The sequence below is a fragment of the Astyanax mexicanus genome, chromosome 24, assembly GCF_023375975.1.
Source record: "Astyanax mexicanus isolate ESR-SI-001 chromosome 24, AstMex3_surface, whole genome shotgun sequence".
NCBI lineage: Eukaryota > Metazoa > Chordata > Actinopteri > Characiformes > Acestrorhamphidae > Astyanax > Astyanax mexicanus.
Window position 1 is genome coordinate 30,686,862 of NC_064431.1, and position 20,537 is coordinate 30,707,398.

The following is a 20,537-nucleotide window of genomic DNA, read 5'->3' on the forward strand; positions in this document are numbered from 1 at the left end:
TAACAATAAACACTTCTGTCAGCATGCCCTGTACTGCCTCTCATGTCAGCATTAATCAGCATCTAAAGAAACATTTTTTAGCTAATTCTAACATTGAAAATTAAAATGAAATATCTTACCTGACTGCTCGATGAGTTCTGGTTCTGGTACAGAGAGAATTTGGTTTTGGACGGGTCGTCTGAAGTTGGGCTGAGGGGCTTTGGATCTGACATTGAGCGCTGAACACTCTTTATGGGCCTTGGAATTGTCTGATGGCGCTGGGGTGACTCAGTAGTGAAGGCTTTCTGCTGGGGTGTGACATGAGCCTTGTTAAGCTTCTCACTGGAGGCAAAGGTAGTCTCCAGCATGCGGTGGGGGGACAGAGGAGACACGGGGGAGTATAGGACCTGTGGGGATTTGGGAGGTCCACGTGCATCGTTCTGCTGTTGGGCCTGTAAGCCAATATCTAGTGGGTCTGGCTTCCTCCTCTCAAATTTGGTTGGGGTTGCACCAACCAGCTGTAAACTGGTGGAGTAGGGACTGACTGTGGTGGGGACACTGAGCTGTGGAGCAACCACACCTTGAGACTGGGCTTCTGGGTCAGTCTGGCAGGCCAAACTCTCTCCCTTCTTTGTCCTCTCTGGAGCAGAGATGTAGTGTAGAAGTTCAACCTTGGATGTCTCAGCCATGGTGATGTGAATAGCTGGGGAGACTCTGCCCAGTTGTTCAGTTTCTGTTTGACACGAGGAGTCATTAGTGGTCTGGATGGCTATGCTGGAGGTCACTTTAGAAGCATCAGCTTTAGCTTCTGCACTTGACTCAGAGTGCTTGGAGTATCTTGAGCGCCGTCGTCGTACTGGCTGGTTGTCCCACTCTCCCTGGTCCTCCTCATCTGTCTGAACGCTGCAGTCAGCAATGCGCCTGGTCCTTCTGCGGCGTGACATGAACCGATCCTCTCCATCTTCATCATCAGTTTGGACACTACTGTCTGCGATCCTTTTCACAGGTTCTTCCTCAGAATCGTCCCTCAAGCGAGGCATTGAGTTCTGCTTCTTCATAGTACGGCCACTCCTCTGATCATCGCTGTTCCTCAAGGACATTTCAGAAGCAGAGCTGGGTATAGACCTTGCGGACACCAACGCCTGCATCATCTGCCCATCCACACAAGGCAAAAACTGCACACTCTGGCCATCTTGTTGAATAACTCTACCATTCTGATCACAGAGGATGGAAATGGCTTGAGGTGAACTGCCAACCATTATACCTTGAATGGCACCTTGTGCAGTCGTGGCTGCTGCGGCAGCAGCCGCCGAAGCGGCAGCTGCCTCTGCCGCTGCCACTGCCGCGGCTGCTTCAACGGCTGCTGTCTTCTGCCTCTTCTGCTCTTCAAGCTGCTGCTGGAGTTGCTGTTGCAGGGAATGAATTTGGTCCAGTTGCATTCTTTGCTGGGCTAGCTGCTCTCTCTGCATCACAAGCTGTGTTTCTCTTTCAGCCTGCTGCTGCTGCAAAACGTGCTGCTTGATGGTTTGAAGTTCTTGGATCTCACGCTGCACAAGCATCTGTTCTTTCTCCCTGTGCCTCTGCAGCTCTATGCGGTCCCTCTCCAGCTCTTCATGCAAACGCAACTGGCGAAGCTTCTCAAGCTCGATGCGCTCCCTCTCCATCTGCAGGAGCTGCTCCTGTTGTTGCCTTAAGCGCTCTTCTTCTTTCTCCTTTTCCTTGTCTGTAGCTGTTGTCATGATGGCGCTTGCTGCTGAATCTGCCTGTGGCTGTGACTGTGGCACTGATAAGTGGGACTGTGTCTGAGACAGTGACAGGCCTTGAGAATGGGACAAATCTTGACCTTTAGTGAAGGCTTGAGGATGGGTTTGTGGCTGCGTTTGCTGTCGAATTGGAATTTGAGTCTGACTAGGAGGATGGACTATTGTGCCATTTACTGGAATGTGACTCTGAGAACTCTGTTGGCTTAACATAGTTGGTTGAGTCGGCACAGCACTAGTTGAAGCATTGACTATAGGTGCACACTGACCCTGAAAGTTTGTAACAGGTTGAGCGGGTGGCAATGTCGTAGATGTTGGCATTGTGCCAGGTACTGTGGGCTTGCCAAGATAGACAGGGGTCTCTTGAGAGGTACTTGTTGGAGGTATGCTTCCTGCGAGAGAATCTGGGGAAGATGTTGGGAAGCGGTTTGGAGGGGGATACCTATAAGGTCCTTGTGTGGAAAGAGGCATCCTTGGAGTAACAGCAGGTAATCTAGTAAGGCTAGCCAGCGGAACAGCAGTCACATTGCCTGGAGGATAAGGTCTATAGACTCCTCTTAGCATGGGGTTTAATACAGGAGCAGGCTGGGTTGTGATTGGCAAAGTAGAGGCTATAGGAGTGTTGATGGTAGAGTATATCATGCCGTCCGCAGTCCTCACGGCAGGCGGGTATAAGGCTCGCAAGCTAGCCTGTCTAGCATTGATAAGATTGGTAAGTACTTGACCATGTGCAGTAGGCCTTCCATCTGGGCCATAGAGCAGATTGGCCCTGATAGAAGCCAGGCCTTGTTGCAGGCCTAGCCTTGCTGCCGGACCTCCTCTTCCAACACCATACTGAAGAAGTTCTGGGCTGTTGGCATAACGATTTCCAAACTGATCCATTGAATTTAGAGCAGCACACATCCTGCTAATCTCTCTGGCAGTGGTGGCACTGTACTGGGCAAGGTTTGATTCTTGAAAACCTGCTGCATCACGAGCAGGGTATCCATAGTCTCCACTGATGTTGGACATGGAGCCATATCTTCGCAGAGGTAAAGGTGGAGCTGAAACTTCTCCTTGATGGCGTAAGTCTGTGTAGGATCCATATTGGGCACCCATTCCCAGATAGCCTTGTTCATATGCTTGTTTCATAGAGCTTAAATCCACTGCTAAATCCCCAGGATCGGCCCTCTGGTAGTACTGAAGTCCTGATTCTGCAAGATTTGTGTCTGACATTGACGGTGGAATCCGTCCAGGAGGAGGCATTGTGAAAGGTTTAGGCTCCTCTGTCATACCATCTTTTCCTGGCTGGGATTGTTGATGAGAAGCTTGGGTGGGATCAGGAGTTGGATTGGGCTCTGAAGTAGCCGTCTTACCTCTCTGACCAAAAGGACCTGAACAGCTACCAGCAAAAGGCAACTTGTACACAACATCACAGCAGGCCACCTGGTTCTCTGACTTGATCTGTCCAGTGAGATCTAGGACTTCTTGGGCTGGCGGTGGAGGTGGCTCCTCGTTTTTAACTATTTGGGTAACTGTACCCCCTTGTGATGAACTACTTTCATCTAACTGCACCATCATTACATGGGGGGTTCCTGAAGAAAGATTCATTACAGTAGGCTTATTCTTTAGTTCCAAAGCTATGCCACCATATATATCATGGCCATGAGTAGGTGTGGAAGACACAGACCCTGTTAAAGACTGTGGGGGAAGTGGCGAAACCTTTGTAACAGAACTAACCACTGTTTGCGTGCCTCCACCACTTGTTTGGCTGGCTACTAAGTCTTTCTTCAACAGTATCGGTTGGACTTGGTTGGCTAAGTTGTACCGTGCAAAAGAAGATGTATTTTGTTGGTGCTGCTGGAGCTGCTGTTCAAGAAGTTGTTGTTGCTCTTGAAGCTTCTGCTGCTGCTTTTGAAGTTGCTGCTGTTGGATACCCAAATCTTCAAGACATGCATCTATCTTTGGAATTGTTGGGTCTGTTATAGCTGGTCTGGTCTGAGTAAGGCAAACTGCTGACCCTACGCCTTGTCCCAGGTCAACTCGATTCTGCATTGGATCTCCGTAAACCACCGGGTGCTTAGGCTGTGATATAAACATAGATGCTGCCACAGTAACACTTACTGTTGTTGGTGTGGAGGATGTAACATGTGGTTGAGCCTGGGCATTTAGGTTCATTATTAGAGGTTGCACCGCAGTGTGACGACTTGGGGGTTGGTCTGAATCAAGGGAATACCTTCGTGTGTCAGAAGCCAAGGATGTCAGATCCATACCCTGGTCTGTCATGATGATTGGAGTAGGCTTCACTGGTGCTCTAAGATCCACTACATTACCACTTTGGGCCATTGTTCCTTGCTCAATAACTCTAGAGGTTCCGGGGACAGTGGAGATTTTGCACAATGATATGTTCTCAACAGGGGATTTATGGCTTTGGGAGCTTGCAGTGGTGGCAGTACTTACACCAACAGTGACTCTTTCAGCAATTTGTGCTCTCTGAAAGCTCTGCTGTGACTGTTGTAAAGATGAGTTAGAGCTTGCTTTTGGAGTCTGGGTCTGATAAATTGGCTGCTGCCGATTATTTGTCGGAGAAGATAGAGGGGATGTGGAGGAATTTACAGTTACTGGTTTGGTTTGTTGACTCTGGGTGCCTGCTAGTGTTATGACCATGACAGGAGAATCTTGTGAGGATTGTTGTCTTGCGAGACGTGGTGCTCCAGGTCGTTGAGAAATGTGGGAACCTTGAGGGGTTGGTGCAGGTGATACGGGGCCAGGAGCACGGGGACGAGTGGGACTTTGTGTGGGGGAGGTAGAAGGGGATGTAGGAGGACTGGGACCCTTAAAATATGAGAACATCTTAGTTGTTAGTGAGGCATTTCCAGCATCAGTTGGTGTTGCCTGGGAAGGTCTTACTTGTGTTTGTCCAGGGGCAGGCTGTCGCACTTGAGATTGGGGACCTTGATGTGCAGGACCCATTTTGGAAGTTTGAGAAGCCATTCTGGGCTGATTCTGTTGTGCATATTGCTGTTGCTCATTGACACCTTTTCCTCTTCCACTACTACCTCTTTCTGAAAATGACACAGGGGCTGCAACCTGTGTAGGACTTGTGCCAGGGCTTAAAGATTTTGTCCCTGTACCTAAGTGTTGATTATGGGCTAAGTGTGGTGGCACCTGCTGCCCTTGTCTCCCTTGTTGCCCCTGCTGCTTTTGCATCATCTCTGCTTTCCTCATCATTTCCTCATAAACCTCCTCAGCACTTTTTAGCGATTTATCCATCGCAGATGGTGATGCAGCAGTTTTTTCTGTTGGTGAGTACAGCGACATGAAAGTTGGCAAATTGTATTCGCTGCCAGACTTGTACAGCTTTGAGCCCATTTCAAACCCCTCTGCCTCTGAGTCCATAGAGGGAGAATACTCTGAGCAGGAAGACCTGTGAAGTTCTTCCATTTCAGCTGCTTGCCGAAGCTCCTCTGTCGGTGAAGCATCCTCAATAGGTGACAGGTTGCTGGGGGGAGTTTTTGACCTCTCTCTACGCCTCTGTGCCCTCAGTTCCTCCTTGTCCCTTTTTGTTTTTCTAGCTGTGCTTCGAATCCTCTGCTGTTCTAGGTCTCTCATCTTCTCCTGTTCTCGTAGAAGCTCTTCCTCTTCCCTCAGTTCATCCTCTTCAGAAGAGTCCTCAATCGTAGGTAAGAGGGGGCCATGGGATCGATGTCTTGCTTTCCTCTGCTGTTTGGCCTCTTCAAGTCTTTGTCTTCTACTTGGACTACTATCACTATCATCCTCCAGTGAGGACACAGAAGTGGGAGAGGTGCCAGATGTATAGCTAGGTGTGGTTGCAGGCAGAGTTGAGGAGTACTCCCCTCTTGACCTCTCTTCTGGTGACCCAGTAAGGCTTTCCATTTCAAGCTCTGGTTCTCTAAGATCGTGCTCTGTGCTAAGTTCCATTTCACGATTGTAACTATTAGTATTATTCAGTTCTATCGTCTTAAATCGTCTTAGGCCTCCTTGTGAACCCATCATGTCGTCAGCTTCACTGGACTTGTACGCACCATCAGTACCTTTAGTGTCCTCCTCAAAGCTGCTGGACTGCTGCGTAAGGCGTCGTCTCTCTTTCCCTAGGTCACCGCTGTGTTTATGGCTCTTCTTCACCCTTACATGTCCCTCTGCTTCCCCCATCTCCTCCTCGTCCGCACTCATCTCTAAGATCTGCCTCCTCATGAACTCCTCATCGGTTAGCTCCTTCTGCATCTTCTTTTGTCTGGTCGGCAGAGGAGAAAGGCCACTTTCACTGCTGTCCTCAACATAGTCGTGACGCAACTTGCAGCTAAGGTCATCCGATACTTCCCCATCAGAATCAAACTGGTCTTGTGATATGGTGAGGGACTGAGGTCTTTGCTGATCACCAGTGTCTGCACCGTGATGATCCCTACCCCGATCCGAGCCTGTCTGCGACTCCAGGAGGGGCCGCATGGAACTCTCCAGTTTTGTGATTTCTGAGGGGCTGGGTGGACTACGTTGATCAGAGATCCCTCTTTCACTGAGTTTGACTCCCTCCTCATGGATTAGTCCAGTGATCTCACTGTGAGAGCTTGATATGCCATCAGACGAGTAGCCTGTATCGCTCAGACTCTGTGTACTGGACTTGTTGGAATCCTAAGAAAAGAGAGATTTAATCATTTTTTGCATCCATCTATCTAAATACATACATATATACATACAGTACAGGCCAAAAGTTTAAACACACCTTCTCCTTCCATGTGTTTTCTTTATTTTCATGACTGTTAACATTGTAGATTCTCACTGAAGCATCAAAATTATGAATGAACACATGTGGAGTTTTATGTACTTAACAAAAAAAGAGCTGTCCTTCACAGTCACCGGACCTGAACCCAATCCAGATGATTTGGGGTGAGCTGGAGCACAGAGTGAAGAAGACAAAGGGGCAACAAGTGCTAATAAACACCTCTGGGAACTCCTTCCTTCAAGACTGTTGGAAAACCATTTCAGGTGACCACACCTTGAAGCTCATTGAGAGAATGATGCCAAGAGTGTGCAAAGCAGTAATCAGAGCAAAGGGTGGCTATTTTGAAGAAACTAGAATATAATTTTTTGTTAAGTACATAACTTAACGTAAGTCATAAAAATAAAGAAAACGCATTGAAAATCTAAATTTTGGCCTGTACTGTACACAGTGTACATTCATCAAGAGAGATAAAAAATGTTTAAAAACACAAAATCACACTGAAACATTAAACTATTATTAAAAACCCATAAACCCATCATAAACAGGACATGCAAACAGCATGCAATATTAGCAATATTAGAGCATGCAAGACAGACCAGTGAAGGACGCATGGTACCAGCTACTCTATAAAGGTTAATGAACGCTGAACATCCAGAATAACACTGACCGTGACCGTCTGTCACAGATCAACACTGAACAACACTTTGAAGGGGTTGGAACTTTACGACAAGCACCATGAAGGTGAAGATGACTAAGAATTGATTGTGAACGGTTGTAATTGTTGCTGGAGACTGAATGGAGAAAGATGATGATGATTATGATGATGATGATGATGTGTAATAATAATAAGGGGGTATATAAATAATGATTACACCAAAGATGAATAGAATGAATTTGAGCTGGATTTCAATACAGATGAGATTAGCATAATTATAGGAACTTTAACACGCCAATCACAGCATGTCAAGTTCCTGACGGGGTTGATTATGGAGGACAAGTACAAAGACAATGAGGACACAGAGGGTCACTCACGCCATGGTGTTTAGATTTCTGCATGTCACTATTTTTCTTCTGGTCTTTTACGTCCTGCGTTCCTTTCTTAAGGGACGCTTTTACATCCCCTTCTCTCTCAGTTTTGGACATAGGTTGTTTCTTGCTAACGCTCTGCTCTTGTTTGCGAATGTCAGTCTTGCTTGCAGGATGGGAAGGAGCGGTCTTGGCAGGAGATGGTTGGGTGGAACCCTTGCTCTGTTGTGCCCTCTGTTTGGTAGGTGGGAGAGGACCACTTACTTGGGCACTGGGTGGTTTTTGCTGCTGAGGACCAGTAGGCCTCAACCCGGCTTGTTGATTGGGCCCTCTCTGCTGATTGGGCGGCTGTTGACTGGCTGGACCGGTTGGCCGAGGAGATCCCATTGGCTGAGGAACAGGAGGTGCCCCGCCTCCTAAGTCTCCTGACATGGCTCTCTGCGTCTGGCACGTCAGACAGAGCCATTCTTTCTTCTAGAAAAACAGACGAGAAAAAGAACCATGTATCAAAAAACAATCACGGCAGAATGTGATCAATCCCCAGTGCGAGACAGGAAAGGAATGTACAAAAAAAGTGCATTAAAATCAAAACACAATTTATCATCACAGGTTCTATACACACACTCTCTATTGCTTACACTCTCTGCATCATCCTGTATAATATTCAAGGAATTTGATCAGGGGCCAAGCTGTCAGCTAACGCTGGCCTAACTGGATATGTTCCAGGACTACAATTCTCTGTCACAACACAACCTCCTGTCCCTGTTCAATGCGTATTTACATTTGCATGTATGCATCAATAGATAGGTTGCTCTTTTTTGTGATCTATAGACAAGACATCAACTGCGCACTTGATGTGCACTGTGCAGCTAGGTTTAGGGCGTGTCAGTGAGTCTTTGCTATCATAACGACGGGAAAAGTACACATTGCACGAGTCTAAACATGCAAAAGGCATGTTTAGATTCTCTTAATTAATCATGGGTGTGTTTTGGGCGTAACGTAAAGCAAAATCAGTGTGTCACTTGCTCATCATTCCCTTTAAGAGCCAGGTGCGCTCTGACTTTGGCGCATTGCTATTTTAACAGTGCAGCGCTTTTGCATTTCTCAGTAGAGGAAACTGACCTGCTTGTTCAAGCTGTTAAGACATTCAAGCTGTTAAGGTGTCTATTTATTAAAATCGTCAGTCTGTTTTTTCCTTCCACTGTTGCCATTGTTAACTTTGTGTTTACTCAAAAGAGGTTTGGACCTGTAACACTATAAAGCTGCTTTGTGACTATATTCCTTATAATTATAATAATAAAACTGAATTGAATTGAGTCATTGCGGTGTCTAGAGTGTAGACAGCACTACACTCCGCTGTAGTGAGAGTTAATACTAGGTGACATGTGTCTACATCACTCTGCTATTGCACTGCAAAGACTGGAATATAAAGGAGATTATACGAGATAAACCCACCAATCACAGTGTAGTGTAGGTACGTGATGTGTGAACAGGTTTATTAACGCTATTCATTTGATTATAGCGCCACCTTGTGGAGTAATTAATCTATATTTAGCCACACACATTGATAATGCATCCGAAATGAAAACTATACAATATATTGTGATATTTATATTTTGTCCCACCCCTAATACTGTTATGACAATGTCTTATACTAGTTATTACTAGATGTGTTAAGAAATCCATGACCCAGGGTCATTTTACCTGGAAATGTGATAACTGCTATTATTACAACACATCATTAATGAAACAAAACAGGTTGAGATGGTGATGATACCTGAACTGATAACTCATTTCCACTGTTTTAAACACAATATTGACAATATAAGACCAGAGGTGGAAAGTAACTAATTACATTTACTCACGTTACTGTAATTGAGAAGATTTTATGAGTAATATGTAATTTTTAAAGTAGCTTTTAAAATAGGTAATTTTACTTTTACTCAAGTTCTTTACTTAAGTAATTTACTTCGCTACATTGGAAAAAATCCCCGTTACTGAGTAAAAAATAAAATACTGGGAAAAAAACGAATAGTGTAAATAAAAAAGAAAATTGTTTTGTTCTCCATGGTAGCGCAGCTGAACTTCTCCATGCAGTGTTAATTACGGTTAGCGGGAGAGACGCTGTGTGAATCAGCTGTGTAGCCTGGGCTCTGTGTGTGCGGCTCGGGGGGAACCGGTGTTCTGTCGAGTTATGCTACCCATCGATATGTGCTTTTTTACGCCACTGCGCATGCACCGAACAACTGTTTTTTTGTATGATTTCATGTTTTTAATGATAATTCCTTACGTTTTTATTGGGAACGTTAAAAACAATTTGCTTGTATGTTAAAAAAACATGTAAATAGCATTTAAAGCATAGCTATGGCAAGTTAAAAAATAATAATGAACTGTAAAACTATAAAAATAGAGTTTATAGTCACCTATAAGAGCATAACTTTTTAACAGTAAAGAAAAAAATGGATCATAGAAACCTATACCACTTGAAAATGTTCTTGAAAATGTTTTATGGGGTGATCTGAACAAATACTGCCTTAAAGGTCCAAATTATTACATTTAATAATTATTTAATTTATGATTTGTACTTTTTTACATAAAATAAATAAAATTAACTATGTAACTTTTACTCAAAGTTCATTTTAAATTGAGTACTTTTTACTTTTACTTGAGTAGAATTTTAGCAAAGTAAAGGTACTTTTACTTAATTACAATTTTTCAGTACTTTTTCCACCTCTGTATAAGACATCAGTAGAGCTCTAGAGACATTGTTATTGCAATAACAATAATATTTTTTTTGCTTTATTCAAATTCAAATTAATTTCTAACAGGCCTCCAGTTGCACAAAAACATGTATCTGTCTGCTATCTGTTCTGCAACAGAAGATACAATAAGCACCAGAATAAGAATCAGAAAGACCCACCAAGATACACATCAAATAAAACAGCCAAAAAAAACTGGATAATCAAAAAGAAAAGCAACAAAATACATAATTAAATTTGGATCAATTGGAATCATAAAAGAGAAATATGAGCATTCTGCATTTTACAGCAAATAAACAGCGGCGTGAGGCCAGTCCAGGGTTTCAGCTGCTGTTTCAGAGATAAGAATCAGAGGAATACGAGCGCAGATAATAAACCACACACACATTTAAACACAGACACCAGGTCTCAGCACACACTGGATAACACCACTGTTCCCTTGTGACAGTTATCAGCTTACAGATCAAATTTGTTCACTGTCAGTAAAGCAGGAGAGAACAGAAGAAGCAGGAAGATACGATAGACACGAGAGGCAGCCATCCGCTCATCCAATAAAAACACTCCACACAGAGTATATATACGGTAGGTGACAGTGAGAAATCGGAAAACATGTCTAGGTTAAATTCACTTACCATAAGATTCCTTTATAAAGGGTTTATAAATAGTGTATAAAGACGTTATAATGTATAAAGTAGTTTATTTATACTGTAAAACTTCAAATCTTTCTGGATGCTTATCTTACTTTGTATTTCCCATCAGACACCTTCACACATCTAACAAAATACTACAGAATATAGAAGTTAATATGTTTGTTAATATGTTTTCACCACATTAAGACATTAAGATTACTGGATTATAATTTTTCTGGTAATTAAATTGTTAAAGTTAACTACAGATATGTTACTGCTCACTAAAGGAAAGACAAAGTTAGATCTCAGAAAATATCTGAGGTTTACAGTAAAAATTAGTTAATTAATGAAGTTACAATTATATTGCACCTTTCAAGAAACTCAAGGACACTTTACAATCATGTTTTTTTTTTCTTCACATAACCATTTATACTTAGCACTCATTCACATACCGGTGAGAAGCGGCAGCCAATCGCGCACAGCCTACTCTCAACCGGAAACCACCGTCCACCTGGAGGACTGCATCCGGCACTACAGCATTTACCCAAAATCACTGCCATGCTAACAATGAATTAAAGCTATCCTAAGCAGAATCAGCATTTTTAAACCCGGCATCACCATGCAAACTGTGAGTTTCACTATTCCTAAAGTCACATTAGTATTTCAGACACTGCCGGACCACACCATTCCTTATTGGCATGAATTTGCAATGCCATGGAGAGACAATCTGGTTGACTTGTTTGTGTTTACTTGCCGGCTTACGGGTAGTGTGTGCTGGGCCAGTGAGTCTGATTAGCGAGCGTAATGGTCCTTAGGGTTCTGCTCTGATTGTGTAACACCGACAAACACAAATGCACACACAGCAGAGGAGAGCAGAGGCAATTCTCTTCCATATTTATGAGAATGAAAAGAAAAGCTCTGAGCAGCGTTGGACACAGTGTAATGAATCAGTCATCAGATCTGAAACCATTCTGTTCTCCAGAAGAACTACCAGCAAGTCCAAATCACAAAACAAGCAAACAGCCTGGAGTTGTAGAACTCTGGAGTAAAGAAACAGCAAATGCTGATGGATGCTGGGTGGAGGCTGTAGGGCAAAAAAGCTGTGTGGAAGTTAAAGAATACACAAGTAGGCTGTAGATGGATAACGTATATAAAGAGACAGTGGACAGTGGATGGAGGCTGTAGAAAACTGCTGCAAAAAGGCAGACATGCAGGCTGAAGGTTGCAGGGTAAATAAACGTATAGCCCAATGTTATGTTTGGTGGAGGCTGTAGAAAGCTGACGTAGATAGGTAGAAGGTTGATGGGTGGAGGCTATATAAGATTGGCAAAAAAACGAGCAGAATGATGCTGGGTGGAGGCCATATAAGACTTGGTTAGATAAGGAGGAAACTAAAGGTTGAGGTTTTAGAAGACTGGGGTATAAAAGCAGACAGATGGCGGGTGGAGGCACAAGAACGCTAGGATAGATAAGCAGATAGCTGAAGGGTGGAGGCTGCAGAAGGCTGGTGTAAATTACCAGATGGCTAATGGTTGGAGGCTGTAGAAGGCTGGGGTAGATAAAGAGGAAGCTAATGGTTGGAGGCTGGGATAGATAAGCACACGGTCACTAGGTGGAGGCATCAGAAGGCTGGGGTGGATAAGGAAGAAGCTAATGGTTGGAGGCTGGGGTAGATAAGCAGACAGTTGATGGGTGGAAGCTGTAGAAGCCGTCTGAGATGGGTTAGCAGAAAGATGCTGGGTGAAGGGACAGGAAGGCTGTGGTAGATAAGCAAATGGCTGATGGGTGGAGGCTGTAGAAGACTGGTGTAGATAAGGAGGAAGCTAATGGTTGGAGGCTGGGGTAGATAAGTAGACGGCTGACGGGTGGAGGCTGCAGAAGGCTGGGGTAGATAAGCAGACAGATGCTGGTTGGAGGCTGCAGAAGGCTGACAGTTGTGCTTGGCTGCTGGAGCAGGTCTGGACGGGGTCTAAAGCGAGGCTGATGGAGGCTGATGGAGGCTGATGGAGGCAGATGCCTCCTCATTGTTCTCTTTTTCAGTTCTCCCTGAAGAGCTCCACGCAGGAGCTAAATATAAACAGGTGCAGCTTCTCTCAGAGCTCGTCCGCTAACACGCTCATCACCAGCCATCTGTGCCTTCCTGCCTTTCATGTGCAGAACTTAAACCAACTGGACCACAGTGGAGGATCAGAGTGTGTGTGTGTGTGTGTGTGTGTGTGTGTGCTGGAAAAGTTCATGACAGTTATATAAAGAGGTAAGTGCTGAGAAGCTTCCAGAAAAGGCTACGGATCGTTATATCAAATACTTGATATAAAAAAGAGGCAAGTGATGTTTTACTAAACAGAAGATACCAAGCTTTCTGACAGAAATACTGTAAAGCTGCCAGCAACCATTTCAGATACCACAGCAGCCACTTAGCAACACCATAGCAACCACCTGAGATGCTGTGGGAACTGCTGGATTTGAACCACCCACTTATTTGTTTGTAAATGCAAATTTATTTTGGTCATGGTCATGCTGATTCCCTTTTTTAAAGCTTGCATACATTGTGAGGTGTTATCTTGTGAGTGAAGCTGAACAAAGTCAGTTCATCCAATGTGTTCATGGATAGGCAGTTTGGGTATATGTGTGGAACTGTAAAGAAAATCGACTGAATCTGGGGACAGTGATCAATTTTAATAATTTGATTTATTCCCTAATTTAAGTCAGTTTAATGTGTGAGTGAGTGAGTGAGAAGATTGCTTCTCTCTCTCTCTCTCTCTCTCTCTCTCTCTCTCTCTCTCTCTCACACACACACACACAGGGGTGAAAAGTGGAGTGATTGCTAGAGAATAAATCAATGTATTACAGTAGGCAGGGATTTAGAGCCTGTAGACCCTTTTTTACACACACACACACACACACACACACACACACACACACACACACACACACACACACACACACACACACAGCTGGAAATCACTGTGGCTCAAAAGGCACAGCTAGAATGGGACAAGAACAAGTGTGTGTGTGTGTGTGTAGGGATTACACTGTACAGTCCAGCAGACTGTAATACTGTAATACTGAAGCTTATGTTATTGTGTTATTATTAGTAGTAAATGGCAGTTTGGAGTCACAAATCGAGCAGCTGACCAATAACACACCATCACTGCTTTTTTTTTAGTTAGTAATCAATCATTTTGACAATCAAATTAAACAGAATGTAAGCATTAAAGTTATAGGTGACATTATTAATCAATTACATTTTAACCAACGGGAGTTTGGGACTAAACTATGTACTAGGGGTGGGCGATATTTCATGGTATTTGTGCGATAACAATACTCTTGGCAATATGAAATACACTGAATTAAAATTTATTTAAACATTTTAAAAATTTACTACTGCAACAAAAAAAATAATAATTTGTGTTATTGCATATGATATGATACGGCACACCCCTAACTGAGATATTAAAAAAATACAAGAATTTTATCAGATTTGTATCAGAAGTCAATGATCCAGAATCTCGTCATGATACTAATAATAATGCACTCCAAATATCTCCATATATCCAGGATTAAAGTAAAATAAATGATACCGGACAGATATAAACTGTCTCTAGTAGATCTATATATAATGGGAAATGAAAACGAAAGTAAAAATGTAGTACCCTGCTGTGATAGTTAGGGGTGGGTGATATGGCACCATATTTCAGGGTATAATATCGTTCACGATATTTAAAGATGTAGACCATATAATTGATAAGATATGATACAATATGGCACACCCCTAGCAGGTACATTTTTTAACCAACAGTGTCAGTCTGTTATGTTAGTCAGTTGCCTCTCTATGGTGTGAAATTAAGAAATATATTTCATTTCTATGATTAACTGAGTACTAAATATGAGTACTTACTACTATGAGTGAGATCAATGAGTACTTACCATTTACCATTTACAAAATATATATTTTTGTTCAATTTAACAATAAAGCAAATGAATTTTTTTTCATGATTAATAGGATAATCAATTTTCTTTTCAATTATCAAAGGTGGCAATACTGTTAATTGCATTAGTAATCAAAGGTTTATTAGTGAAGGTGTTTACTAGTTTATTAGTGAAGTTTGCATCACCATCCAGCAAGCTGGCTAATTATCACTGCTAATGAGGCCAGAAGGTGGATCAGAATCACTTAATATATTGTAATAGTTGTAGTTTAAAGTGATTAATCAGGACAGACCTTCAGGGAGCTGCAGACTGTATAGATCAGACTAAACAGACAAACCAGCAATTTATAGCTGTCTGTCCATCATGTGTTATGACTCATTCTACACACTTTCTCCTCACACACACACACACACACACACACACACACACACACACACACACATTCACTGCCTTGAATCGAGGGAAAAAAGCCTAGCAGATGGTCCTGCCTGTCATGCTGGGTTTCATTTCGACTTCCAAGAAAAATTCATCCGTTTTATACACGAGGGAATAGCACTACATTCTGAAAAAACAAAAAACGCTTTTCACGTTTTTAAAATCAGAATCTGTATTTCATCACGTGTGTTACATATAGATATAACTGAACTCAGGTGTTCCTGAATCACTTCCGTGTCTACAGGTGTTTAATAAAAGCAGCAGCTCGGCATGCTGGGACTGCTTATACAAACATTATTAGTGAAAGAATGGGTCTCAGGCTCTCAGGAGCTCAGTAAACTCCAGCACTGTGGTACAGTGATAGGATGCAGCATCTGTGCAACAACAAGTCCAGTCGTGAAATTTCTACACTACTCACTACTAAATATTCCACAGCCAACTGTCAGTGATATTAAAACACAGTGGAAGAGACTGGGAATGACAGCGACTCTGTGCTCTGTCAGTGTTTTAAAGGTCAGTGTGAGGTCAGAACCCGCATCATAATCATAATGATACCCCCTCCACCAAACTTTACACTTGGCACAATTAGGCCTGTCACGATAAATACATTATCAACTTATCATACAATAAAAAGACATGACCTCAATAATATTTGATAATCATGATATCGTCTACTGTGTTTATTTGTATGTTTGTTTACATAAACTATAACTGTAAACATTATTTTAACCAGTCATGCTTCAATAACTGTGACTCCATACACACAGTGTGGATAGACTGCAGTAGGATGAAGAAAAATTAGCTATATTTTCACCAAACTATAATGTCTTTGAAAGGGTATAATTGCTTTGTTATTGTTTTTTTATTATGAATATATTTTTTTATATCAGTGGCATTTAAATTGCCTTAAAATGGCAATAATATCTTTTATCGCAATAACTTTTGCAATGATATATCGTCCCTGAAATATTGTTATCATGACAGGCCTACACAGTCAAATCCACAGTGTTAAAATCACAGTGTAAACAGGTTTTAACTCTCTGGGAGTTTAACTTTCTAACAACCCTCAGTGATAAAAAAAAATACACAGAGTTGGTGCTTTTATTCAGAGTTAAAATGTAACTCTAACAGGCTCCGCCTCTTGATTCTGCTGTGTGTGTGTGTGTGTGTGTGTGTGTGTGTACTTTAGCTTAGTTGTGGTGTTTCCCCTGATAGAGTGTTATTCACCCTCTTGGTGTTGGGTGGTTGGTGGGTTGGATGGAGGATAAGGGTATCCTCCATCCAAGAGTTAGTATAGTTATGTATCATAACTAAGTTTTGGGAGTGATCCACGCCCTCACTCCTCCCACTTCCTTCCCTATTTAAATCGTCACTTCCTCTCTACCTGCTCATTGAACAAACCTCGCGCCCACCTCCTCCCCATCTTCCTCCTTCTTTAATTTTATTCTCTTCTCATGTTTCTCTTCATGAGAGGGGGGGCTTCGACTTCAAGCTTTACAGTGAAGCTGCCCCGAACTCCACACCAATACTCTGAGTTCGCTCCCCCTCTTTTCTTCTTCTCTGCCCAGTCAAGGGCGTGGGTCAATACTAGCAAATTGTGTTATAATGGGAGAACCCCTGCTTTTTTGGCAGTTTTTGATGGTATCTCTTGTTCTAAAAAAAGCTTAGATAGCATAAAAAGTTAATTTATTCGGTGGTATAGCTCACATTTTATAATGTTTTATAGATACTCAGATACTGGTATATAGTTTTTTGGGTGAAAGTCAGAAAATTGTTTTACCCTGTTTTACAACCCTACGGTGTTGAATTAACTCTAAAATATTAACACTGATGAGAGTTACATAGGGTTAATATATGATTCCAAACAGTGTTGAATTAACTCTAAAATATTAACACTGATGAGAGTTACATAGAGTTAATATATGATTCCAAACAGTGTTGAATTAACTCTAAAATATTAACACTGATGAGAGTTACATAGAGTTAATATATGATTCCATACGCTGTTGAATTAACTCTAAAATATTAACACTGATGAGAGTTACATAGGGTTAATATATGATTCCATACGGTGTTGAATTAACTCTAAAATATTAACACTGATGAGAGTTACATAGGGTTAATATATGATTCCATACGATGTTGAATTAACTCTAAAATATTAACACTGATGAGAGTTACATAGAGTTAATATATGATTCCATACAGTGTTACATTAACTCTAAAATATTAACACTGATGAGAGTTACATAGGGTTAATATATGATTCCATACAGTGTTGAATTAACTCTAAAATATTAACACTGATGAGAGTTACATAGGGTTAATATATGATTCCAAACAGTGTTGAATTAACTCTAAAATATTAACACTGATGAGAGTTACATAGAGTTAATATATGATTCCAAACAGTGTTGAATTAACTCTAAAATATTAACACTGATGAGAGTTACATAGAGTTAATATATGATTCCATACAGTGTTACATTAACTCTAAAATATTAACACTGATGAGAGTTACATAGGGTTAATATATGATTCCAAACAGTGTTGAATTAACTCTAAAATATTAACACTGATGAGAGTTACATAGAGTTAATATATGATTCCATACAGTGTTACATTAACTCTAAAATATTAACACTGATGAGAGTTACATAGAGTTAATATATGATTCCAAACTGTGTTGAATTAACTCTAAAATATTAACTCTTGTGGTAGAGTTATTATTTTAACGCTATAGTGAGTGGGACCATATGTTATCTAGGAAAGTGTTAAATTAAACTCTAACAGAGTTCATTTGACACTGTTAATTTTGCTGTATAGGCACAATACAGCCAGATGAGTACCGTTTATCTGGCAACCGCCAAAGCCAGACTCATTCATTGGATTGCCAGATGGAGAAGCGTGATTCCAGAGAAGTCCAGAGAACACATCTACAGTATTGATGGACACTTGGAACACCTGGATTCAGTGATTTGGATGTGTGAGTTAAAACAATAGTAAAATATAGTGAATATTATGCTGTAAAACAAAACTTCACACATTATCAAACTGCTTCACTTAGGGCCGTTTTTTTCCCCCGCAGAGATCCTGACAGGGCAGCTGTTCCAGGATCAGAGTTTAAAAAGCCGTTTTTTATTCTGGTGAGTAAACAGAGGCGAAGGCGTGCAGTGTCAGCTCACTGCAGCTGATCTCATTACAGAGTCGTTAACCTCATTAGAGTCCAGCGATTAAAGAGCCGCTCTTGCCGCGAGTACACACCGGGTCATCATTAAAAAATACACACATCTACATCTCTGACAGCGCCGGAGCCGCCGGGGGGCCGACCGCGCCCACCCATTATTGACACCACTATCGATGGTCAGTTATGTGACAGGTGTTTTCTCTTTATTATTAAATAGAGCTTCGATTAGAAGTTCCACTCGTGGTCATTAAAAGTTCAGCGTGAGAAGAGGTTTCAGCACATGGTCGGGGGGGGCAGGGGGTGGTCTTCTGTAACAGGTGTTATACAAGCAGTATCAATAATCAGGCCACGGCATGAACTGAGCATTAAATATGATGGAGCTGCTGGATAAACTGCAGAGCTGATATAAGAAGGGTATCAGGGTTATTCTGACCTGTGGAGCTTAAAAGCTGACATAAGATTTACACTGCAAAACTAAAGCTTAGAAAGTGAAACTAATTTCAAGTCAATGAGTCTATTTTTCTCTGATAAGATTTTTTGTCTTACTAAGCACTGTGTAAATGTAAAATGAATGTGCTTATTTAGAAATAATGAACTTCTAATAAGGCTTACTTTAAATTTTCACCTTATTTTAAATTAATTTGACTCAAAATAAGAACAAAAAGTCACCAGTCAACTTTGTGATAGCTTATTTTAGGAAATCTTACAAAAAAAGAAAAATTGGCAGATTTATTTACTTATTATGAGCATATATGTTATATATGTTATAAAGTTATCTGATTATTTTGATGAACCTGAAACATATAACGGTGTAATTCATAAATTGGAATTTTAACAGTGCTTTTTTTGTGTTTTGCACTTGTAAGATGGTGGAATTTGCTGTTTAAAATTGGATTTATTTTTAAATAACTTCAGATGCATCATTTTTCAGATACATAAATTCAAATCTACCTACCTGATATTTCACCTGTAGCCTAAATTTTAATCTGAAGTTAAAAAAAGATAAAATGTGTTTTTTCAACAGCCAAATTTACCACATCACATGTTCAAAACACAAAAGATTGAATGTATGAATTGTACAATTACATATTTTACTGACTTACTGTACTTTAAATAATTTAGATGTATCAAAAAATCTAATTTAATTAAAATTAAAATTAAATTAAAAGAGCTTATTTTAGCAGAATTCACTGCAGGATAAAAGGCCAATACACACACATTTTACCAGGTAAAATGTCATTTCCCAATCAGTAGTGAAGAAAAACACCAATATTTCATCATTGTATCTAATGTGGAGTGTGTAGAGAGCTATACTTGCCCAGATAAGTGCTATAGTTTTCAAAATATACCCTGTTCATATCTCTAGAATTGTTTAATACAATGCAGCCCAGCAACAATATTTTATTTACAGTGCCCTCCATCATTTATGGAGTCAGTCCCAACATTTCTTTCAGTTTTATATTCAGTGATCATAGATAAAGTGCTACTGAGAATGCAGTAAAAATGTGTTTTTCATTGTTTTTAGATGTTCGGAGGTCACCATATTAATACAGCATATTATAACAGTGGCTACACTCATAAAAAAGCAATAATAAAATCTCAGATTTCATTAAATTGCAGTTTTCCATCTGCTGATCCTGAGCATGTCGGCTGTATTAAAACTCTGAAATGACTGTAAAACTCAAAGCACATAAAATACAATCATTTAAACCTGAATTGTTTTGCATTGGGCATATATATATTTGTATATATATATATATATATATTGTGTAAAGACAGTTATATGCAGGAAGTATCCAGGCCCCTTTATGTGTGTGTTTTTCACTTTACTGCATACTCAATGTGATTCACTTTGATCTGCGATTAAAGAGCCGCTCTCGTCGCGGGAACACACCAGGTCATCTTTAAAAAAATATACACATCTACATCTCTGGCAACCCAGGAGCTACCAGGAGGCCAGATATTGACACCACTATCGATGGTCAGTTATGTGACAGGTGTTTTCTCTTTACTATTAAATAGAGCTTCGATTAGAAGTTCCACTCGTGGTCATTAAAAGTTCAGCGTGAGAAGAGGCTCCAGCACATGGTTGGGGGGGCAGGGGGGGTCTTC

The 20,537-nt window shown here is 41.2% G+C and overlaps 1 protein-coding gene across 2 annotated transcripts in view; it reads right to left on the bottom strand.

Moving 5' to 3' along the window:
* bsnb (bassoon (presynaptic cytomatrix protein) b) overlaps positions 1-20,537 on the bottom strand; it is a 124,655-nt gene that overhangs the window by 23,783 nt on the left and 80,335 nt on the right. Inside the window, exons 4-5 of one of the 2 annotated variants that reach the window (XM_049471487.1) lie at positions 7,750-7,959; positions 120-6,368 (exon numbers count right to left, since the gene is read on the bottom strand). In XM_049471487.1, coding sequence (XP_049327444.1) covers positions 120-6,368; positions 7,750-7,959 — 6,459 coding nt within the window. Of the gene's footprint in view, positions 1-119; positions 6,369-7,491; positions 7,960-20,537 lie in introns of both variants that reach the window. The other variant, XM_007234457.4, reaches the window with a different exon arrangement.